This window comes from Gambusia affinis, linkage group LG19 (assembly GCF_019740435.1).
Source record: "Gambusia affinis linkage group LG19, SWU_Gaff_1.0, whole genome shotgun sequence".
Taxonomy (NCBI): Eukaryota; Metazoa; Chordata; class Actinopteri; order Cyprinodontiformes; family Poeciliidae; genus Gambusia; species Gambusia affinis.
Genome location: NC_057886.1, coordinates 10,922,108 through 10,947,431, shown reverse-complemented (window position 1 = coordinate 10,947,431; position 25,324 = coordinate 10,922,108). Strand labels below are relative to the sequence as shown.

The window sequence follows — 25,324 nt, the reverse complement described above, 5'->3', positions numbered from 1 at the left end:
GTATTTTGGTATTGTAGGTCAAATTTTCATTCATGTTTTCTATTTTGTTGCAGACCACAGAACAGATAACCAAAGGTAAGTGTTTGAATTTGACTTTAGTTAGTTTCATAAGCCTGTTTTGTTACCCTTTAGAGCAAAATGTTGTTGTCTTTACACATGAAAAATTTAGTCTACTATGCTTTCTGCTTTGAGACCTTTGTAAATAAGAAGCAAACTTATTTTAAGGATAATAAATTGTATTTTTGTCTCCTTAGATAGAGGTGCTTTAAAATCCCAGAGAGCCACTGTTTGATCTCTTATCTCTGCTGTGTGAGAATAAAAAGCATGAAGCTGAATTAAGGTGAAACATTTTAAGTTGAAAATGAAAATATCTGGAGCCAGGTGGTCTGAACCACCTGAGCTGAATGTGGAAGCCAGGTGCCCATGCAACACTAATAAGGAGCGTAGGGATGAAGCAGCTCCTCCTCAGGTCTCCCTGTTGGCTCCACAGGCTTACCTAGGAGAATGGAGGTGAGAAAGAATCTCAGAATAAAAGGAAAAATAAATCAAATAATAAACAATACAAATGCATAAAGGGAATTGCCTTACAAGACATTGTGAAGAGTGGGCTTAGGTTGCAGGTTTTGAACTCTAGTTCTGTTAAAGCTTCAGTATTTATTTTCGTCTCCTCAGGCCAGTGTTTGTAAAAAATAAAAAAAAAGAAGAAAATCCTATTATTGGGCTGAGCAAGCATGTTTGGAGCTGGACTCTGTTTTTCAGGACAGACGGGGGAGAAAAATCTGATTAGACCTTCAGGCAATTGTTAACAGCAATACAACAAAATTAGCAGTGAATTCTACCGTTCAGACCAGTGTTTGTTACAGTGGTTAAAACTCTGGTTTTGTAGCTAGGAGAAATCTTATTTGTGTCTTTATTACATTATATTACATGTTTCAAGCAAAGAAAGGCCTCTCTCTAGTAAATAACTATTGAAAACCTAGGTTGAGAGAAACACAACATGTCATGACCTAATATTAGAATTGTTTTTATGTTAGAGAGGGGAAGGAAATGGTTAATGGTTTTAATGATTGATTTTTGTATTCACACTAGTTATTTTTGTATTTATTTATGTAATCTTACTTGGATACAAAGTCTCATTCTCAGGATAAAGCCCTGTAGATATTATGTAATACTGAAGACGTTTGTGAGAGCCAAAATGAGACCAAATGACAAGTGAAAGAAAGAATACTCCAATTATTACTTCTACTGATACGGTTTCACTTGTTATTAAATTGGCCCTAATTATCTTGCATCCTCTAATCAGGATATTATGTAAAACTGGAGCTGAATGGATTTTTTTCTGTCAGCTATAGTTTTTCCAATCTCTACGGAAATATCTATTTTCTTTTCTTTCTTTTTTTTTGCTGTCTAATTACATACCAGTTAATCAAAAAATTAAAAGTCAATTGCAGAAAGGGCTGAGCTGTTCTTTTAGACAAAACATTTGTCTTATTTAAAAAAGGAATTGAATTATTTTTAATTTTTATGCATTTTTACTATTGTACTAAAATATTTAAGTAGTTAAATGAAAAATTTGCACACTGTGCCTTTTTTTTTTCTATCCGATTACTTGATTAATCGTCAAATACTCGCTTACTAACGTAATCGTTAGCTATAGCCTGGGTTTTACAGTTAACACAGCACTAACAATATTTAGAAAAACATTAAACCTTGAGGAAAAACAGATTTCTTGAAGATGAATTATATTTTGGACTAGCAACTTAAAAATAAAGATTGTTTGTGATAGTGATTTAGAGTAGTCTGGGAGCTAATTAGGACAATGAGGAAAGTGTGGGGGATGAATAAACATGCATCCATCCTCTGGAGATTTTCAGCAGCACCCGAAGCATCTTAATAATGCTTCCATCTCCTGTCTGGTCTGGCAGAGAGGCCCACCTTGGGAGCAGAAGAAAGGGAGGGCTGCAAGGAAAAGGTTGAAATTCACTCCAAATTTTTGCTGTTTGGAGTGAAGCAAAGAGAAGGTGAATGCTGAAACGTGGGGGCTCAGGTTGATCTGAGGGAGCAGGAAAAAAACTGTGTGCGAGAGCAAAAGAAACAGATGGAGCTACGTGAAACCGAGACTGAACTCCAGTTTCCTGTTTGCCGACACAGCTGAGGGGGCCCGTTGTGGGTTGTTTCTCCTGGCCCACTTCTGTAACAGACATGCAAACACATGCTGCCTCTCTGTTCCAGTCCCTTAATGTAACAGTCTAATATAGATCCTTTTTCTTACTTGCTGTTTTTCCGAAAACACTCAAAACACCCAAGATGTTGACATGAGTTCAAACATTATCCGGAGTATTGAACTGATTGCTGTTCATTAGCTTCTGCTGCAGAATGTATTGTTGCACAGCGATCCTTATCCCCAGTGTTCAGGTTCTAATCTTCTGCATGTCTTGGTTTATTCCATGTTTTCACACACCTGCATCATTAACAAGCTTCTGCACACCTTGTCAACACTAAAGAGGTAATTTAATCAACTGATGGTTTTTATTTTGCTTCTTACTATGAAGCCAAAAAGAAGGGAGTAATGCAGTGTTTTGCTAAACTATATATACTTTTAAGAGTTTTTGATAATTTGACTTTTCAACCACAAATTTCAATAATGCTGTGACAAAGCAACACAAAGGTTGTGCATATGGAATATAACGCCTGGTTTTCAATTTTGCGTTTTAAACAAAGCATTTAACACTGTTTTAGTTTTGTTTTCAGCCTCATTTAATCTGTTGAATAAAATCCAGTCTAATCAGAAATCACAGAATAAGAAAATAGTCCACCTGCGTATTATTAAATCTCAACATAAATGCGTCTGTCCTTTGAGGGCCTCAGAGGGTTTGTTAGAGAACAAAGAACATCTTAAAGCCCAAGGAGCACAGCAGACAGTTAGGGATAAAGTCGAACATGTCTCTATAAGATGGAAAGAATCTGACACAACTGCAAAATTGCTAACCAACGGCTAAACACCTTAACTGAGAGACCTAAGGAGCGCTTTAGGAATAGGATGAGTAATGGCGTTGCTGCAGTCTAAGAAGGAGCTCAGTTCAGATGAAACTTGAAAACTGTTTATCTCAGTTGGTCTCTATCTGACTGAAGTGACAAAGAAGAGTCGGCAAAACATCTGTCTGTAGATGTGCAGGGTTAGTGGAGACATGCCCCAAACGACTTGCAGGTGCAGATGCAGCAAATTGAGATGTGCACCATTTCAACAATTTTTATTTGTAAAAAAAAAAACAATTAAACAAAACCTTTCCACTTTTCAAGTGTGCTCTACTTTATGCTCGGCTATCATATAAAGTCCCATGGTTTGCTGGTAAACATCAGGATATGATTTTATTCTGCTGGCTTATATTGCTTTTATAATATTTGGTCCTGAAATTTAATTTCATTGTTTACTGCTGGGTGACGACATACTCCTGTAAATGAAAAGCTTGACTGTGACAATAGGGAAGTGAGTGTGTTGCTGTGTTTGATCCCATCCATCGTCTATTGTTGTGTGACATTGTAGGTCAGCATCCCAGCAGCTACTGGCATGGCGTAACAATCTACACTGCATCCTGTTTCTAGGTTTCAATAAGCTTCATTCCTCTATTTATTCCAGAGTTCAATGCGATCATCAAAAGGAAGAGTGAAGTATGCACACACATTGAGGCACACATTTACATATTGCCATGGATAACATTGTTAGAAAGTGAATCTACAGCTGTCATTTCATAGCCAATTAATTTAACATTTCATATTATCTGACTTGCACTCAGTTGTTTATGTTTGACATAGAGTGGTGGGATGAAATAGGGATTTATACAACATGACCTTTTGTTATCATTACTGCCTGATCCCTTCCCCATGTCTTATCTAAACAAAGGAATCAGTTGTATAATAAATGTATTAAATAAATGAATATTCGTAGAAGAACTGGAGTAACAGATGGATTCATCTGTGGTTTTGCTCCTACTGTCATCATATTGCACAAGTTTTTTAATTCTTGTTAACCTTGGGTACCAAATTATCCTAAACTGAAATAAAAAAATAAAATAAAGTTAAATTGTTACTATACAATGTAGAGAATACCAAGTAAAATTTCTTGCTTTTGGTTTCTTGCTGTTTGTGTATGAAGTTCCTATTCCAGCCTGAGTAGGTGTAAGGCCCAGCAGGTGCTGCTCAGGTCAGGAGGGCAGGACATTCCAGCCTCTTTCATGCTTCGCTTCTTCTAAATCAAAACACAGAGGAATCTGCTCTGCCTACAGCTGTCAGCGCAAAGGGCACTAGCAGGGGAGTGATGACTCCAGGAAAGTAGTTTTGTTTCTGTCCTGCACCTGACTTTTGTAAGCAGGGGTCTTGGAGACGAGCCTCTCTGACCCGTAAAGCTGCAGAAGTAAAAAGAAAAAAAACAATATTTTGAGGCACTCTAGAAGCAGAGATGGATTTTGGTGTAAGTGATGGTGTGGAGCTACTCAGGTGCAGTTAGGACTTGGAAGTCTGACCTATATAACAGTGAGTTACACTGAGTGTTCTGGTAGAAATTAATTGCTCTGAATAGCATTAGTCATTGTGTGAAATGTGATGAGGGGAGGGGTTTCCATTTGAACCACTGTGTCACATTTATTCAGTTGTAATTAAAGCTTCCAGGCTACTCTGGTGAGGTTTGCTGCTCATATTTTGAAGCCCCATGGAAGATGGAGATGAAAGCCTCTAAATACCTCATCAATATTTGATGATTTTCCTCCACTTTTTAATGAGCCATTTGATAAGCATACGTCTCTATTTTCTTGCTATCTTCAATTATGATGATTTGCCGTTGCAGCTTGACAGCGAAAGTGTTATATACACTGCTGGCCACATATATTGGCACCTCTGCTGAAGACGTTTTAAAAAAAAAAAATCATATAATCTGAAAATGTCAGAAAACACCCTTTTTTAACTGGAGTGGGGAAAAGAATCCCATGTCACCCGGATCCCCAGTGGCACAATTATAGTACCACTGCTGTCAATACAACCCCTTTGGAGCAAGACTTGGTCTTTTCCTAATACAATGTGCAAGGTTTTAACACTCGGAGAGGAGGGATCTATTGTCATTCCTGTTTGCGCAAACTCTTACATGTGTGGTCCAAAGTATCTTCCAGAGTCCTGCTTATTCTCGTATTGTTCTAACTCACCCCACAGGTATCTGTAGGAGACTGAGATGTTCATAGAAAAGCCATTTCTGTGTTGATTTCTCCCATTTTCCAAAACCTAACCCTATAAGAATTAAATAAATGTGCCAAGAAAAAGTTACAAATTACCCACAGCATGTCCCTATAAACATAACTTGGTGTACTTGAAGTAATGTAAAATATAAGTAGAAAATATATTTTAGTTACATTATTTTATAGGGACTTTTAGGGGTGCTGGTAACTGTGACACAGGTGATTTTTGTAAAAAATCCAGAATTATTCATAACCCTGGCATATGGAGGTGGAAAATCTATTTTTACCTACATAGTTCTTTTGAATGAAATTCATATTACTAATATGAAGTGGTAATGTTATTTACCACTTCATATTCTTGACTTTGATTCAAGGAGGGAGCTAAAGATTAGGGTGATGGCAAGGAGTTCTTCCAACCTCAAAGACTTGGAGCTCATCACCAGAGTTAAATTTTTATTGCATCAGTGGAAATCTGCTCAGCAATCATGAAAACACATTGATTGCTGTAATATCACTGTTTCCATTAATGGTGGAGAAGCATACAGATAATTTTAAAGTTAAATTAAAGGTATTTTTTCCCCAAATTGACCCCTCTTTCGAATTGTGTTATTGTCTTCTTCATTTTCTATCAGAGGCAACCGTTTTGTCTTAGTTTTAAATCTAAAACTTTCAGGTTGGGGGGGCGTGGTGCAGTGGAATAGGGGATGGCGCGACCCACGTTTGGAGGCCTTGAGTCCTCGAAACCCGTCGAGTTCCCGAACCCGTCAACATTTACCACGTCTTCCCCTTTTCCTTCCCCCTTTCCTGTCAGCCTACTTTCAAATAAGGGACACTAGAGCTCACAAAAGATCCCCTGGAGGGGAGAAAAAAATAAAAAATAAATAAAATCTTCAGTATGGGATAATTTTGGGCTTAACTGTAGATGATAGTTTTACTTCCAGTGTATCATTTACTTTTGTAAATATGTAAAGATGCACATATTTACATTTTGCATCTCGTACCATTTTCTTCAGTATTTTATTTTTTTATTTAGTAACAAGTAATTTTCTGAATGTTGCCTTCTGTGCACATTCGCTCGTAAACCCATCCACAGAGGGTATCCTTCGTCTTCAAGGTCGTGTGGCCTTTTTGCGACATCCACTCAGGAGATTGTGGAGCCGTTCATACTTCCCGCCCCTCTTCCCTCTACATTCGACTCTTTGATGTCGCTTCAGACTCCCCGCTCTCCCATGTCAATACAAAGTCTTAAACACTCAGGCAAGCATGCTATCATCTTCTCTTTCAGAAAATTAGGATCCCTTTAAAAGTTGAAAATGAGATGTCTTCCTGTGCGTGAAGCACACACAGCCCCAAGGCCAACGTTTGATGTGCGTCTTTGATGAACTGGGAATTCTCCTGTGCAGCCTCACAGCTGAGGACCGTGTTTTTGCAAATAGGCTGTCATGGAGATTCACTCTGATCTCTTGCTTTACTCCATTTCAGTTTAATTAATTTTTTTTTTTTTTTTAGCTAAATGTGGCTTTGGGAGACGCACACTTCATATGTTACAACCTCCACTAGTGTGTTGTTTTTGTTCTGATTTATCTTTTATTTTTATTAATAACGTAGCACTCATAATGATCGGTTTGATCGTATTCGAGTGTCTTAATGTGCAAGACGTGTGTTTTGCTCTTTGAAATGAAGCAATCACAGCAGTGGAACATGCTAAGGACAAATAGTGGTCTAATTGTAAGCGGATTTGGAGCCAAGCTGGTTTCAGGCAGTGAGACGGGAGCTCACAGAGGAGCACACAAGGGGGGGGTGGAGACTTTCATGCACACACTGTTCTCTTCATCGCTTATCCTCCCTGCTCTGCCTCCTTCCACTCCTCCTGTACGCCAGCTTTCTCTTTCGTTCACCCTCCCTGTCCCTCATCGTTTCTTTTCCCTGATTGGCCAGCTGAGCTCTCAGTTGCCTCCCCCTTGTCCCCCTCTTCCTCCCAGCTTCCAGAAGGATCTACGTCATCCATCAGAGATTTCCAACTGTATAACAGTCGACTCCATAACTAATACTTCGTGGCGCAATCCCAGAGTCCTCTTGTTTTATTAGGAAATCGCCTCTTAAAGCCAGCAAACTGACCTGGAATTACTGCAGCCATCTGCTGGCTTTAATACAGCTATGATGACAAGAGGATAATAGTCGGTGGGAATGAAGGAGAAGGAGAGAGGGGAGCACAGAAAGGTGGGGAGGGATGAAGCACAAGAGTATCTGATGATTCGCTGAGCTGCAGTGAGAGGCAGACGGACCCAGAAGCAAGAAATGACATAGATCACAGAAACATAGGAATCCCCTCTTCTCATGCGTCCACGGTACCACCGACACATCAGTAGAAAGGAATTTGGTCTCATGTATCAGTAAACATGGGTCCCTGTTTGCATGTTCCACTGCACCATGTTGCCCTCTCCCCTCAACGTGGGCCTCAGCATTACATAACTCTTTGTTTTTGTATGTGACTGGCGGACCGCATGTGCTCAACTTATTCCCCGCTTCGCTGCACAGACTGGGGATGGCAGCCAATGGCGAATCGCGCTGTTCTTTGTAACTAATTTAGTCCGCAGAATTTTATTTTTTTTCCCTTCTTTTTCTTTTTTGCTTGGTGGTTTCACAAAGCCGCCCTCCCTCCCCTCCTCGGCCAGCACTCAACTACCATTTTGGCTCGTCGCGCATTACGTCCGACCAGCTGATGTTTGGGTTTTCACAAGTACAGCCTACATAGGTTTTAAACACATTTTTCTGCATCCCTTTTAGATTTTACTTTACCAGATTACTCCATTATGTAATGAAATGCTCCGAGGCGATTACTCTCTGTGCTTTGTGTCCCATAATGTGTTCCATCCAGGGCTAACTCGGTAACCCAAGTTGATCCTCGTGAATGGTTTAATGCTGACCCTTAACCTCATAGCTACGCATTATTGTACTGTAAATTAGCCTGCAGGGGACTTTAAACCAGCCTAATGCTTCATAGTTCCTTTAATATTGAACTTTCATTTAAATAAGTTATGTTCATATTTTAAAAAATGCCTTTTGACGTGACTTTCTAATGTGAGAGATGTAGTTTGTTTTGAGCCTAGAGGATTATTTCTCGCTGCTACTGTTAACCTTGCCATCTCAGTAGCAGGTTTGCTCTGATAAAACGGGGTCAGTAGAAAAATTTAGGATGTTTGAGCAACAAAGTGTGGAGTCACAACAAAAGGGGTAGCTGGGAACTGGTGGATAATAAGAAATATTTTCAAAAAATAATGAATAAGTAGAAGTATTTATTTCATCAATCTCCGATTGGTCAAAAATCCATGTGAAGGGCAAAATATTTTTCTTAGTTGTTGCACTTCAGTTGTATACTTTCCAGAAAGAAATGAGAGTTGTTTGATTAAAAAAATAAAGAAAACGTATTTTCAGAATCACAATACTAATTCCAACAGAATATGTAACTATTAGTAACTATATTAATCTATCTTGGTAATTAAATAATTACAAAAACAAAAGTAACTTTTGCTTAAAGAGAAATGCCAAAGGAAACGAGGGACATTCAGAGTATAATTATCTGACTAGAGGTCTGGTTTGATCACATTTCTATTAACTTTACTCTCCAACCATTAAACACAGCGCTTTTGCACATGATTTTGATTTATTTTGCATGCTCCACATATGATTGGAAGGCTTTGAAGAAAGAAAAAGGAGAAACTTTAAGGCCTGTTCCCAGTATGTTGAGACATCACATTAGACCTCTGCTTACAAAAATCTCAAAGCTCTGAGAAGTGAATTTAAAGCACATTACTCATAAAAAAAGGGCAAACTGCTCATGAATTAATTATGCATCATTTCCAAAGGTTATAGAGTTCTGAACTACCAGGATGAGCTTATTACTTTAAAATGCTTTCTATGAAAAGCGTTTACATTTATCTAAATAGTGTTTGTTTGGAGTGTTGTAAACATTGCAGGCTTTTGACAATTTCAAGGACGTATGAGATGCTGCTTTACATCACCTGCTTGACTCTAAATAACAGGTTGACACATCTAGTTTGCCAACATAAAGGAGGTTTTAGAAGTTAAAAAGGCACTTATTTCCCTCGGGAGTCTGTAGAGAACAGAAACAGACTGGCTGTTCTTAAGCGTATCTATTCTGAGTATAGGCTATTAAAATGGTTTGTCAGAGGTGACGGAAAGACCAGCTCTGTTGCCAGGGGTAACTGAAGCTAGTGGGACATGAACGCTTGACTTCAGCAGCTACGGCAGCGGTTGATAACTAACAGCTTTGGTCATGCGCCGAGAGGTAATCGTTTCTGGGGCTATAACCTGCCACAAAGTATGAATAGCTTATGTTGATGGGGTTGGGCGCTCTTTAAAACTCTGTCCTGGTGGAGACAATAACACACAATAATGAAGCAAGCAGGTCTAAGTCCATTATCTGGTACTTGACCTATTTATCACTTTTAATCTGTGAACAGGCAGCACTTCGGGCAGTGAGAGTCCTCAGCCATCCCCAAAGGCAGTGTGTATATATGATTTACATTTCCACATTGAGATTATTACAATCCTCTGGTCTGTGATTCAGAAAATCCCATTTGTATATAGTTGTAAATAGCTCAATTGTAACTTTAAAAAAAAATAATAATAAAAAGGCAGTAAAGAAATGCTGTGCTAAAAGATTTTTTACAAAACATGCAGGAAAATACAGAGCTTGTACAAGTTCTTGCACATACTGAAATTTTTCACGTTAGAAAACACCCTTCTCATTCAATAAAAAAATAGTTTTTTTGGGCCCACATGCAGAATACTAAGTGTAGTTGAAACCTAGGATAGTTGGTGGGAAGACAGATGAAACTGTTGTAGAAGAAATGCTGTAAAATAAATTCCAACATGTTTTAACAGCACAACACTCGATATCTGCAGCTGGAATTAAAGCGAAATAGTTGAGAGCAAAAAATATTGTCAAAATGGTCCAGTCAAAGTCTGACCTGAATCAAGCTGAAATCCTATTGCAAGACTTGATAAGTGATTTCAAGTCTCCTATCCCATTCATAAAGTGATGAATATCCACAAATGTGAGCAGGTGGATTTATAAAGTATTGATATAGGGGATTAAATACAAATGCAAAACATACTTTCCTGTTTTAAAAGCTTCACTTCACAATTATAAATTAATTTGGGTTATCAAATTCTAATATCTATGATACAATATCCAAATAAAATACCTTGAACTGTGTGGTTGCAACAAGTTAAAAGGCTCTGTACTACTAAAAGTATGCAAGAGCATTAACTTAAATTATTTTCTTCATTAATATTTTTTCAGGTTTTGACCGTCAGATATTGTGGAAAACAAAGTTGTGCTACAGCCAACATCCTGCTTTTTGTCTGTAGTATTTTGACAAGTGTATATTTTCAGCAACTCTGTCTATGGCTAACGCTCCTTTAACCCGCTCATCCTATATTTGCACTCCCTCCTTCTAACTTACACTTTCCCTGCCCCACTTCCACAGTGCCAGACTCTGCCAAGCTCGACCCCACCCCTCCTCTTCTCCCCGCCAACCCCGGTGCCATCCCACTCGTACCCCAAAGCAGTGGAAATGGGAAGCGCGCCCCCTCCGGATGCCAGCCGCAGACTTTGCTCCAGCAGCAGCAGCAGCAGCGCTACCTGCCCAGAGAGGTGCCACCGCGCTTCCGCCAGCAGGAGCAGAAGCAGCTGTTGAAGAGGGGCCAGCCTCTGCCTCCCGGGACCCTGCCTCTCCTTACCACGGGATATCCCGACACTAGTGAATCTGCAGCATCAACAGTAGCCATAAACCCCTCTCCATCCTGTACCTCCTCCTCCTCAGCCAGCTTGCCCACAGGTCAGCAGAGACACTTGACAACTCTCCACTTCTGCTATTAGTAAATACTGCATAAGCTTGCAGAATGATGCTTGCTGTATAAGAATGGAATATTGCTCTGAATTGCTGCAATTTCTTTTCATTATGAGAGGACGTGGAATAAAATCTTTGCAGTTCTTAAAGCTGTCATTATAAACCTTGTTTCTAAAATGTTTACATTTCTAGACAAAAATAACATTTAAAATATTTTTTTAAGTGAATATTAAAATAAATTTTAATTAATTTAAAATTAAATACGTGCCAGCTACTTAAAACTTTACACACATTTTTGCTTAATATTTTTTTGGGATAACAAAAAAAAAGCAAATTTCTTTTAAAGGTTTCATGGTCATCTATTATTAGTTTGGTAAGAGCAGAAATATAAAATATTCTAAAATCTTCAAACTTTTTTTGTTCTTTTTAAAAGAATTAACACAGTTACACATGAAAGATTTCTAGTATCATATGAGTAAAATTTTAACAGATTTATAGCTAAATCACACACATATAAGAGAATTAATTGAATATTCTTTTAAAACTTCTTAAAATCCCCCTTTTTGTAAGCCTTTTTTAAATAGCATGCATTTATATAATGAAAGATTTGTGCTTTACATATCTGTGAACTTAAGTTCACACATTTCATTAGCTGAAGACAGTGACTGATTTTCTGCTTCTTTGATTAGTCTTCTGTGCTCCAAGCTGGGTTTTTGAAAGCTACATTAAATTTCCAACTATTCCCACGTAATACACATAACTTTGAGCTTTTTATTTATTTCTAAACAACTATCTAACTGTTAATTGGCACATAAATCTGCAAAACATCTTCAGTAAATTCACATCTTGCAGTGTTGAGGTACTGTGCGCACTGAAAAGTTTGAGGAAACGGCAGGCTAATGCTAGCTCCCCTCTGCTTTCTTTTGACGGTTTGGCATCGCAGCGTGTTTGTTTTTTGTGGTTCCTGTCTGTCATTTGTGGATAAACGTCAAAGTGAGAGTTTTTTTTTTTCTCTTTTGTAAACTAAGCTCTTTGTTTTGAACGTCATATTTAATATCTACCATCAGAGCACGGCTGTACGCAGGTGTCTCCCAGACGGCTGTTGGTCTGCAGCGGAGCCTCATCTGAGTTGGTCACTTTAATTGCCACTTTATGAGTTTGTTCCTCTTCTGCTGATAATGGAATTAGCAGCAGTCTAGCCGTTGCTCAGATACTTTACTGCAAAAATATCTGAGCAACAGATTATAACAGCGGAGCAGAATATTTCAGTGCAGACAATGTGACTTAGGGGTTTAACTTTTACTTTTACCTGCATTTTGACAGTAGTTTGTGCTAATTTCTTTCCCTGATGATGCATTTTTGTTCCTTAGATTAAACTCTCACATTTTGACAGTAGTGACTCTCTGTTGATATGTGGTCTCTTTCTATTTAACTTTGCTGGGGGTTTTTTTTCTTGGACTACATCTGCTGTGCCATGTGTTATGTTTTAGTTTTGTTTACCACTCTGTCTCTGGTTTTGTTCTTGTTAAACTCTGCAGAAACATTTGGATCACAGGTGCTGCTGGCCACTGTTTATTCCTCACTTTGCCAGGCTGGGATTTAGAAACGGGGATTGAAGTAGATGAAAAGTAAACACAGCTGGCTATTTTTTTCTCTCTGTGTGTTTTCCTTCCTGTTGCTTTCATGCTTTTCCAAGTGATAATAGTCAATTATTTACCAATAATTATCTGGTGTTGATGAAGATCCTTCAGGGCCTTTTGTGTCATGTGAGTGATGCAGCTTAATTCTCTATAACTGTCTCTGGGCATCACTCAGCTCCTCCTCTGATTCTGTGAATGCAGATTTATTTACATGGCGATGAAATGTTTACCCTCTCGTCGTCTCTCTCTCCCCTCCTCCTCCTTCCTCTGATTAACACCCTCGCACTGTGCTCTGAGCTTCAGTGTTTCCTGTTTGGGAGGAGGAGCGATACGGAACGAGCTACTTGGCCCGCTGCCTCGGCGAGACCGAGAGAAGCAGAGAAAGAAGTAGGGAGCCAGAGTGGCAGAGGTCCAGGTCTGTGGGCTGAAGTGACTCATAGCTTACGGTAAAAGCTGCTGCTTTTCTCCGCCCCTCTCTGGCAGCCCAACTCGGCTCTGCTTTTGCTCTCTCTGCGTCTTTGAACCGACGTGTTGCATTGGGATAGAGAGAAGTCTACTTTCCTGACTAGAGACCGACAGTGAGGAGCTTCCCTCCAGTTTTCAATGAGCCTAACTCTTTCCCACTGCTCGTCCTGAATCAGTCTTATAAGCTTGCTACTGAAAATATGCAGCGTTAGCCCTACAGGTAAATATCGCCTTAGTCACATCCTGGTCACACAGCAGAGAGAAAGATGGCCCTCTCCTCTCTTTGACCTAGTGGTGATATTTAACAGTAGGAACACACTGGCTCCATTCATTGCCCTCCTTTCCACTTTTCTCTCCATCTGCCTGATTCTGTGTTTCATTATCCGCCTACATGTGGTTGTCTTAAAAAGCCAATCTGATATACGTTTTTTGTGTATTTATATGCAAAAAAAAAAAACAACACAAACATTTCCTTTCCTCCTAGATCAGAGGGACTTGTGTGTCAGAGTTTTAATCTGGTGTGAAGGCCTGTGGAGTCTTAGTGTTTTTGCTTGATAATTGAATTACATGCTAAGGATTTTAAATGTTAAATCTTCCCATTTAATTTTAAGACGCAAGGAAATTTTGTTTCTTCCATTTTCTCTGTGTTTTGCAGTGAAGTCATTTCCTTTCGCATGTTAGCTGAACTCTGAATTCTTGGCTCAGTGTTGAGATGTTTGATAGTGTTTGACCTACATGGAAGATGCTTCATTAGATATTGAACACACCAGCTCTATGACAGCGGCAACAGCATTCTACGGGGATGCTTTTTATGTTTAGCAGTGATCAGAGACGTTGTTACAAGAAATGACTTAAGGCTCAGATTGTGGCTCACCTTCCACCAGGTGACCAAGACCTTGTGTCAATGTCCAGATGCTCTGCTGTCCATGATGCTGTCTCTCAGTTATAAATAATTTAAAATGAGTTTTTCTTTCAAAAGTGACGTGAGGAAATGTTTCTCTCATCGTCTTTGTTCAGCAGTGAAGCAGCACGACATTCGTAGCTTCACTTGGACTGGTTTTGTTTAACTCTCAGCTCTTGTCTTAATGTGTTTGTGGCGTTGCTGAAAGGATTTACAGCTAACCGCCTTTGCATTTGTAAAACGCTTTTGTTTATAGCTTGTAAAATAATTAACGACTTTTATATACCAGTGGGGAGCTGCCGATACAACAGAACAACAAAAAGACTTCTCAGTGTAAACATGCCTCGATGTGTGCAAGAGCTGTGCCGCTAATGTGTTAATAGCTTGTCTGGTGGAGAAGAGGGTACATGCACGATAGACTTGATGTACTCTTTAAGTCTGCTGATCGTGGCATAAAAGAGCCTTGGGAATCCCCTCAAAGAGGTCTGGGATGTCTTGTGATGTGATTAAACATCGGCTCTGCGTTAACCACAAGTGTTCGACACTCGCGCTCTCTGTTTTTCTATGTTGGCTGACTTTCTCTCAGCTTTTTCCTCCCTTGACTTTGTCTGCGAAGCCCGGCCGTCTCTGACGCACGCGTTCTCCTCCTCCGTCTCCAATGTATCAAAAAAAAAAAAACTTGCACACTTTCTAGTTGCCCTTAGGGTGGGCATTATTAGTCAGACCGCACATTCCATATTATGCCAATCTTCCTGTGATTCTATACTTTTTTCCAATGTTGCCTTTTTTTTTCCTTTTTTTTTCCTTTTTTTTTTCACTTAGCCAACAATCCATATCCCTGGGCACTTTAATGTTGAGGAGTTATAAAAGAAGCTAATTGTAAACTTGAATGCTGAGGACGGCCCTTGAGGAGAGAAAGAATACAGAGAGGAGAACATGAATCCAGATGTCTGAGTTGTGTAGTTACAGCATATCCCTCTGTTATACTTTGGATTTTTCTTAATGTTATGATGAGACTCTATTAAGGTCAAACAGAATATACTAAAACTGAACGTATAGAAAAATTTCTTCTATAAAGAATGCATAGGATTTTTCATTGGACTTTGTCACATTCAAAACACACATTTTAATGTAATCTTTAAATTAGAAATTGCTTCCCATTGGGAAGTGGAAAGAAAAGGACACAGTATTTTCAAATTGTTTACAAATAAAAGTATAAAAAGTGCAGACATTTATATTCATCCTCTTTTTAACTTGGCAGCAGTTTTGTAAAACCTGCAAAAGCCTTGAAACCTGGACATAGGTTCACCTTTAACGAGGACCTTAAACATACAACTAACACTGTAATATAATTGTCTATATCATATTATCTTCATGTGAGCCATCAAAGTCTAGACAAAAATCAAATTCAAAATCTGTTGTAACACCTGTAAATTGCAGTTCACCTTCTCTTTCCATGAAGTCCAGTTCAGCTTGAATCATTTTACAAAGGAATGGGCAGAAATTTCTGTCTTCACATGCGTAAAGCGGGTAGAGACCAATAGGCTTGCAGTTGTAAATGCAGGGAAAGGTGCAATTACAACACTAATAAAAAATAAAAAAAAAGCATTAGCAGTATTTTGACAAAGTTGCTGTTGTACTGCCTTCAGTTTTAATGGTAAATTGTAACGGGTTAGCCCGCTTCAAAGAACTGCGGCAGCAATTTAGTGTTAAATATGGGCTTCACTTTACGGCTCCCGACCTCAACCACAATAGTAATTTTAACTCATTCATGCATGTAAGCTGTTATACTTCATATTTCAGCAAGTGACTTGTGTGTTGTGATGTTGCTTTACGATCAAATCAAGCCATCCTTAAAAGGTCACATTTTGATTGATCATTAGGGGGACTGCAGTACATCAACACAATGTGAACTTTCTCATCATCAGACAAAGAGGCAGTACATTGTTTTGGGAGTTTTCTATGTTCCCATCCAGGAGGATGTTCATCTGGCAGGCGGCATGCATTGTCAGCTCTGTACCATCTAGTCTCTCTGCCCTTCGGGGACTTCATTAAGCCAGGAACTGTACAGCTGAGGCCCTTACTGTCCCTCTAGATTATTTCCTACTTCTGTTTCCAAATATCTATCTCTGGCTTTCATTTTTTTAAATCTTGTAGCGCTTTCTATCATACTCAACTACCATTCTCCCTCCACTATATATATATATATATATATATATAGATATATATATATATATATATATATATATATATATATATATATATATATATATATATATATATATATATATATATATATATATATAGATATAGATATATATATATATATATATATATATATATATAGATATAGATATATATATAGATATATATATATATATATAGATATAGATATATATATAGATATATATATATATTGTGAACATTTCAGCCAAAACAATCCTGGAGAGCAATTCTTTAAGATTATTCTATGAAGTATAAATCAGTGCAATTATTGCTGCCTGTTGTATAAAATAAACGTAATTTCTACATTATTTTTTAGTTGTTTTTGATTTGTAAATAAAACATGACAAAAAGCCCCACATCTTAAACTGCAACCAAAAATGGGGAAAAAGCAACAAAACATACATTTCAAGTAAGCCATATGTTTGTTGTCTTCATACTTCAGGGAACGTCTAACAATAAAATATCTTCTCGATTCAATTAATCTATAGTAATAATTGCAGCAGTAATTTAAAAAAGTCTAAAACAACTGGATCTCTGAATAACAGGCCTGTAGGGTGATCTCTATTTGTCTGGAAGTTATGAACACTGAGTACGATATGAAAAAATGTAGAAGAAAACACTGTTAAGCAGCTGTAACAAAGAGGTGATGATGCCATGCATCTGGACATCTAAAGAAAAAATCGCATTGATTGTGCAAAAAACACTGACAATGAGGTATCAGTGTTTCACATAGAAAATGATCCAAAACACATGACCAAATCAAAACAGAACAGACTGACCATGGGTCCAGAATCTGATCATGCTTTTGTTTCCATAGTGCAACCACAGCCACAATAGGACCCTGTTTTCCAACAAACATTGACATATTGTTGTGTTGTGAGGATGCCAGGATAATTTGTAAACAATAGCAGCGTTGATCCAGTGGCCCCTGCTCTCCTTCTCTTACCAGCCTGCATGTCCTCCTCCTATCCACACCACCCATTTTTTTAGTACTTCTCTTTTTTTGTCTGTTTCCTTGCAGCTCTACTGCCTTATTTGTAATCTGCTCACAGATACCCAAAATGTTAATGTGAGTTATGTTGAGATTACATCATTGTAAAGCAGATTTTTCCTTTTAAAATCTCAGTGTAGCCTCACTTCATGTTTGATATATGCTTTATATATATGATATATGCTTTTCCATAAGCAAGCATGTGCAAATGCAAGAAAACAAAACTCCCAAATCCACAGTGGGCTTTTAAGAGGCTTCACTTGCCGTCATTTGGCTGCTGCTGCTGCTGTACAAGAGGTTTTCCATTGTGGGCGACAGTGCTAATTGCAGACAGAGCCAAATATTTAGTCACTGACAGTGTTGAATGGATGAAAGATATGAGGGGAAGCCTGGAGAGGTACAAGTGTCCTCTTCTGTGTTTTCTTTTTATTTGATTGAGAGTACTTTATGAAGTCTAACCCGTTCCTCTCCAACAATCCCTTTCCCTCCCCCAACCAGTTATGTTTCATTGCTTTTCCAGAAAGGGAGAATATCCTCCGTCAGGACAGGAATAGAACGCGATATAAATAAAGCCAGAGGGAGTCAATAGAAGAGGACAGACCCAGCCAAAGCTGTGTTAGTGGGAGGGACGTAGCGAGACGGGTGAGGGAGGAAGGAAGGTGTGGAGGAGGTGGGATGGGGGTTGTTTCATGCCGCGCAAGAGCTGTGCAACTTCTTGGCAGCATTTCAGAAATGAGCCTCAGAAGCTTGGCGAGCCGAGCAGACATATTGAGACAAGGATGGTCGCTGCGTTGCACAAAACCTAGCTCTTTGCAGGATGGTTGGGAGGCACCTCTCCACAGGTATTTTACTGCTGTCTGTCCTCTTTTTTTTCCCCTGTCTGTCTTTTTCTCTTCTATCCATCTTTCTGCGTTGTTTTGGGAGCTTGTATCTACGTACAGTCTGAATGATTACTTTTTACCATTTCAGCTGCAGCGACAGTGCATTTCAAGTGTGCAGTGAGTGTTGTGTTGCTGCGTGTTGCGTTTATCATTGCGAGCGAGATGTGTGTTTTCGAGGCAGTAGTGGAGCTGCAGACAGTAGATCAGAGGCTTTTTGGCTCTTATTCAGTACTGAGAAAATGGCGGTCCTGCACTTTACAGCAGAGAGAGACGCTACAGAACGACAGCGCTGTGTGTCAGAAACACAGTGCCCTGTTTCCCTCCTCCCTCCCTGCTCTCTCACCATATCCTCTCTCCCTTTTATGTAGTGGCGAGCATTGTGGTAAGCTTGAAAACAGGAGGTGCCACACAAATATTGTCACTTCCCTCATGTAGTTGTGACATAGTTGTCGTATTTGCATCCAGTCTATGTGTACATGTGAGGGGGTATGTAAACAAGAATCAATGCAGCACGAGGAACAGTTGTAATCAGGCAGTAATGCTGCACTACCTTCACAGTCATAGTCCCCGATGTTCTGTAATGGTAAAAGCATGACTTTGTTAGAGCGGTTTTACAGAGGGGTAAAGGCACATAAAAAGACAGGAGTTGATATTGTTCCAATGCAGCAAAGTAGTCATGCTTTATGCTAAGTAGTGGTCATGTTTGTTGAAGTTTGAAGTTATTAAGCTAGAGATGACCAAGCTGTAGGAACTCAGCCTTGATTGAATCTGAGCTGGTGTTCAAATATTAAAGCTGTTCTGTGGTGAAATGTGTAACACAAAAACAAACTACGATATCTGCCTTGCACTGTGATCAACTTTATTTTGAAATAAAATCTGCAAATCTGACTTTGAAACAAATATGTGACTAATGCACTGTAACTTGAAGTAAAACATATGTTTAAAAGTGATTCTCTAGAATTGCTCAATACTTGCACCGTAACAGTCATTGCTGATCAACAGATTTTTAACCCAGATGGTTTCTATTTCAACCAGTAGGTTTTTGTAGTTTGCTTAGATACACAGACACAAAAACATTTGTTGCCACTTGCACTTAGTATTTGGAAAACCTTAGAAACATTGAAAACTCAGATGTTGAAATATTTGATGTCACCATATTTATTCAGTGTGGGGGAAAATCTTATGTCAGGAAACCATTTTTAATCAAAACACTGATGGCACAGTACATGACAATCAGTGATCAGTTGTCAGTATGTTGATCAACCCCTTCTTAATGAATGAACTTTCATAAAGTTTGAGAATGCATAGTGTTGTGTGATCATTTTTTTTAAATGTTTTTGTTGCTCAATCTCTCTTCTAGAGTCCAGACTCAGAGTCTTTGATCCTCATTTATGTTGTTTTTATCTCAGGTTTTTAACGAGTTATATGTCTGGGGACTCTAATGGCCCCGCAAGGAGGTTAATTTAAGCTATAGTGATCAATATCTGTATTGATTTGGCTATACATCTTGAAACATTATCCTACTTAAAAACACAAAGAAGGTTCCACTCTCTGTTCACTAGTTTATTATGCCATGTAGTCTAACATGATTTCTTGGGTCTTTGGAAGAGAAACAGAGTCACAGATCTTCCACCAGACTTACCAGTGCTTTGGTATTCCTCTTTGTTTGTTCAGACCCAACTGGAGCATTGACTGCTGAAATTTCTGTCTTGGATTCATCTGACCAAATCATGCTCTTCTAGTTAAAGTTAGAAGGGAGTGTAGGGAGCTCTGTATGTTTACGTTTATCATGGTAGGACAAGAAAGGCTTTTCTTGGAATCCCTCCCAAACAATCAGGCATGAAAATTATCTAATGGACGGTATGAAAACCCCTGAGATTCAAATCTTTGATGCACTCTCCAACATCAGGCTTTGGAAAATATTTTTTTACTTTACTTTTCATTCAAAATTCAAACTATAACTTAATATAAATTCTTTAATATGCGTCTTTAAGGAAATACTGAGGATACCAATAATTGTGTCACTGTTGAACTTGTTGAAGGCAGTTATTTATTAACATGTTTCATACTGAATTAATTTACTCCAGTAAAAAATTTGACTTTTTATTTTTAGTTTGAGATTATGGTAATGCAATAAAAAAATATTTTAAATCATTTTACACATCATTAGATGCTTACATTGTTTTTTTAGCCTAAATTATGTGTATGTTATGAAATTGTGAAATCGTGTCTGTCTGCCCTCATTTCTGATCAGTTTTTGTTCTTTTTCTCTTTTCATGTTCACAGTACTGCCCCCGCATAGTGGCCAAGGAACCCAGTATGATAACCCCCCCTGGGGACACCTGCCAGCCAACAGAAGTGCCACAAGTGCTGCATCTTCCACCAGTCCCAGTGGCTGGGATCAACTGATAATTGACCAGAAGGACTCAGAGGCTTGGCCTTCTATTACTCTCAGTCAGAGCCAGGCTTCTCCAGCAGGATGCCCTTTGGACACTGACCCTGGTCACCTGACCACCAGCAGCAGTAGTTCAAGCAGTAGTTGTAGTGCAGTGAGTATGGCCACGGGAGCCAATAGTCAGACAGGCCACTTCGCTGCCAACCACCTTAACAGCAAAGCCAACAGTGGGCCTAGCCCTGTCAATCATACTGGAACCAGCATGCTCTCTAGCCAGGTTGCAACCAATCGCAGTTGGGGATCTGGGCCAGGACCTTCTCATTGCCCTCCTCAGTCCTCAGTGGGTAATGAAGGGAAGTGCGATAGCCCAGTAGGAGGAGGCAGCAGGGGCTGGGGTTCCTCTTCATCGTCCTCCACCACCAACTTTAACTTGAACCTAAACCCTAATGCCAACCCATCTGCATGGCCCGTGTTGGGGCATGATGGAGGAGGCACAGGGGGAGGCAGCTCAGGTGGAGCCAACACCATTTCATCTCCTCAACCTACATCTAATCTCTGTAACCCTCCTGGCCCCCCACCAGCCCAAACCAGTGCCTGTTCTGGAGCCAACAATAACGGCAAGTCTTCTGGGATTGGCAGCGCATGGGGTACCATAATGACTTCTGATGAGTCACACCTCACTCCATCCACGAATGTGTCTTTCAGTTCTGAACCTCAAAACCTTAAAACTGATGGACCAAATCAGACTAAAAAACAAGAACCTCCTAGCCCGATTCAAAACTTGTCTGGTTGGGGCAGCTCACCTGTAGGCTTGGGTTCTATGGGACAGCCTCAACCAGGGGGTTCACAGGTCAACGGAGAAGATGGCAACTCTTTGTGGGGTAATGGTGGCAATTCAAAGCCAACTTCGTCAAAGGAAGGACCTGGCTGGGATTCTGCTTGGGGCAATGTGGGAGGTGGAACCGTAAAGTCTGGAGGCTGGAGTGAACAGTCCAGTGGAGACTGGGGGAAACAGCATAGCGAAGAGGCCCAGGGAGGCTGGGATGCGCCCAGCTCTCCTCCCCAGGATTCACAAACCAATACTTGGAACAGAGCTGTGAGCACAGCTGGTGCCAGCGAAGGGAGCAGTGACAGCATGGAAGGATACCCCCAACGGAGAGATTGCCCAACCAGAGAAAAAACAGTTCCTCTGATACCTGCCCAGGATCTGGACCCCAGGGTGCTGTGCAACACTGGCTGGGGTCAGACTCCTGTTCGCCAGCACACAACCTGGGACATGGACGATTCTAAACGCAAGAATGACGCTGGCACTGATTCATGGGGCTCTGGGCCTACAGCTCCAAGCAATGTCCAGGGACCCTCAAACACTAACACGGGCCCTGCTCCAAGGTCTGACTCTGGTAACAAAAATGATGTGCCTGGTTCACAGGGACCTTCTGGTTGGGGTGGAAGCATGGCTGCTTCACATGCGCCCAGTTCCGGTTGGGGAGACACACCCTCCAACGTAAAGCACCCAGTAGGGCCTAGTGGATGGGGTAACCCTTCAACAGGAGGCCCTTCTAACAGCATACCCAAGAACGGGGCTCAATCTTGGGGGGAGGAGAAATCATCTGGCTGGGATGATTCACAAGGCAAGTCAACATCCCAGAGCTGGGGAGAGCAGCCCAAAACATCCAACTCCTGGGGCAGCAGTGGAGGAAGCAATAACACTGGGGACTGGGGAGAACCAGAAGAGAGTAAAAAGAGCTCCTCTGGCCCTGACTGGAAAGGAGAATCAGGAAACTGGAAGGAAAACAAACGAGATTGGGGAATGTCTTCTTCAGGACATGGAGGTTCTGGAGCTGGAAACAGCGGAGGCTGGGCTGACTCTGCACCACAGCGCCCATGTGGTCCTCCTCAAGGCTGGATGGGCAAGCCTCAGGATGGGCCCAGCAGTAATAGCGGAGGAGGGACTATGGGCTCTTGGGGTGGTCCCGGCTCTGTGAAGCAGGGTGCATCCTGGGGAGGTGGTAAGAAAGAACCCTCAAATGAGGCGACAGGCTGGGAAGAGCCCTCTCCGCCTTCCATCCGTCGCAAGATGGAGATTGATGACGGGACCTCAGCCTGGGGCGACCCCGGTACCTACAATAAAGCAGTCAACCTGTGGGACAGGAACAACCCAGGGATGGTCCAGGCTAAAGTTACCACAGGAGGTAGTAACCCTCCAGGTCCTAGCAATAACCATCCCCACGCTCACAATCACTCCTATCATGGGCCGCCTGCACCTTTACAGAACCATAGCCAAAACGCTCAAAACCCAGGCCCTGCCAGTGGGGCCGTAGATCCTTCAGTGCAACACCAGTCTGGAACATCTCACATCAGGGGTCCTCTGATAGCTCAAGGTAAGATAAACTATTGATAAAATTTTACAATAGCTACAGTGAAACCTGGCTGGAATCACTAAGTCAGTGTATTTGTTCTGAAATATTCCAGAATTGAAGTCTCTTCTTTTTCACTCTTTGAAGTGTCAAACATAAAAGCTGTTCAGGTAGTTAGCACAGTGCACCCTTAAGCTCCAATCTGTTGATCCACTTAAGGTAAAATCTTGACCTAGTTTGTACCGTTTGGATTTATTCCTAATCGGCGAGGCTCTGGTAACTCCGGCCATCCAGCCAGCTCCTCACAATGGAGAACATGACTTCAGCGGTGGCTTTGGCAAGCAGAGACTGTGCAGAAAAAGGGTTTACAATAATGCCATGTGAAAATATACCACAAACAGTTTGATTCAAATCAGAAGTGATTATTTGGAAGCCACCATCTGTCAGTAATTGAGCTGAAGGAGGTGGCGCAAGCCCCCAGGCATCTAGTAAGGGCAGATGCCCCCTGCTGTTCCCCTTTAGTACTTACCTGCTGTTACTGCTGGTAAATAAACCTCATACCAAGCATTTTTATTTGTTTCTTAACATGACGTGAATTAAAAATAAGGAACAATAACTTTTATGTTCATCACAAAGTGTCGGATTAAAATAAGAAAATGTAAATCTTTTAGATCTGTGTACAGTAGTTTCTGGCAGGTCCTACCAGAAGGTTGGATGTTAACTATAATTTTGGAGCAGCTTTTAGGACCTGACCTTTTCCTAGTGGGAGAGCTAAGTTGAGCCTGGCATTGCTGCAGGCGTAGTGGCAGCACTGTTCTTTTCATGCCAAAACTCACTGGGATGAGCCAGATCCTAAATGGACCCTGCCTACTTCTATCCACAGTCCTGCTCAGCCAAGCCACCTTCTACCTCCCTCCCTGCCTGCATAGCTGGCACTACTATCTAAGCATATGATAAACGTCTGACAGACTTGTTTGTGTTTTGTAAAACACTGTTAGAACCCATTCTCCTAAAATGATTTAACGTTGTTCTTTATTTTATTTTATACACTAGTGAGTTGATCCCCTTGGGATAGTTTACCGTATTTATCCTAGGAGTCATAAGGCACAAAAAACATAAAAATACAGCAACCATGAAAAAATACTATATCTATAGGCACTTGCATTGATCAAAAGCAAGAGGGGGTAGCCAGTAGACAATACATGATCCTGTTGAAAAATACATGTGAAAGTAAAGGTTTTTTTTTTTCCTGGAGCACTATTCAAAACATATTTTACAAAGTGCTTTACATAAAATACTAAACAAAACAACCAGCAAATAGAAATCAAGTTGTAAAACAGTGAAAGACTGCAGACAGACCCAAGAACCAAGCACGGTTCTGTCAAATATTTAGATAAAACTATTTGCAATAAAAACTTTTAACTTAATAATTGTTTCAATCTTTGCACGAGAGTCTGATATTTACCTTAGCCAAACAATAGCTCATTGCCCAGATTCAAATACAGTCACTCATGCTACAATTTTAGGAATGCACAACATATAGGCACTAACATTGATAATGCTTATTTTATTTGACATATCTGTACTGGTCTGAGAAATAAAACTGAACTTATTATAACAACTGATATGTATTGTCAGCTTGTTGCCGTTTGTTTCTGGATAGGGTGTGGTATTTGTTTGGTCATGTGATAGTGACACAGCCCAGGACTGCAGGGGAAGTTTAATTGAAGTACAGAAGCAGTGGTGAAGTCAGAGTTGTGATTGTTTTTTTCTCTCAAGGTGTCAGTAGGGTAGTAAAATATATATGATATTGTTAAATGTCAGTTATCAGCCCTAATTGCAAAATAAAATCAGATAGTGATAGCTACATTTTCATATTGGTGCATCCCTAAATAATTTAATATAAAATGATTAACAAAAAAGTCTCATTTGTCACCCACACTTTCAGACTTATGAGAAATACTCAAATCTGCTCAAATCTCTGTGGATGCAAAAGATGTTTCCTGGATACGAGTCGTCTTTGAGGTTTTCACATTGACAAGCTGCTGTCCTTGTGCGACCTTCAGGTTGGGGAGAGCTTTCCAGCTCCCACACAAAATCTGAAAGCTCTTGGGGAGAACCGGCACCCTCTCCAGTCAGCCTGGATAATGGCACATCTGCTTGGGGCAAACCGAGCGGCGGCGCCGGAGGCTGGGGAGATGGCAACCCAGACAACTATGGCAGGAGCAACCCAGCGATGACAGCAGCGCCTGGCAAACCTGGTAAAAATAAAATGGCTCCTACTTTATATTTCTAAAGAATAATCTGCTCCTCTGCTGACTCACTGCAAGAAAAGCAAGAGTTTTTTTTTGTGTGATGAGTCAAGGA

General features: G+C 40.2%; 1 protein-coding gene across 13 annotated transcripts in view; it reads left to right on the top strand.

The window, feature by feature from the left end:
* The window catches only part of LOC122822447 (trinucleotide repeat-containing gene 6C protein-like), a 51,843-nt gene that overhangs the window by 9,324 nt on the left and 17,195 nt on the right, over positions 1 to 25,324 (top strand). For 9 of the 13 annotated variants that reach the window (XR_006369149.1, XM_044101123.1, XM_044101119.1 and 6 more), the window contains exons 3-6: positions 54 to 75; positions 10,739 to 11,089; positions 20,492 to 22,981; positions 25,024 to 25,218. Coding sequence is in view for 12 of the 13 variants with exons in the window: in XM_044101123.1 (XP_043957058.1) it covers positions 54 to 75; positions 10,739 to 11,089; positions 20,492 to 22,981; positions 25,024 to 25,218 (3,058 nt within the window). In the remaining variant the exon portion in view is untranslated. Of the gene's footprint in view, positions 1 to 53; positions 76 to 10,738; positions 11,090 to 17,978; positions 18,167 to 20,491; positions 22,982 to 25,023; positions 25,219 to 25,324 lie in introns of those variants that run through there. The other 4 variants (XM_044101125.1, XM_044101127.1, XM_044101129.1 and 1 more) reach the window with 3 other exon arrangements.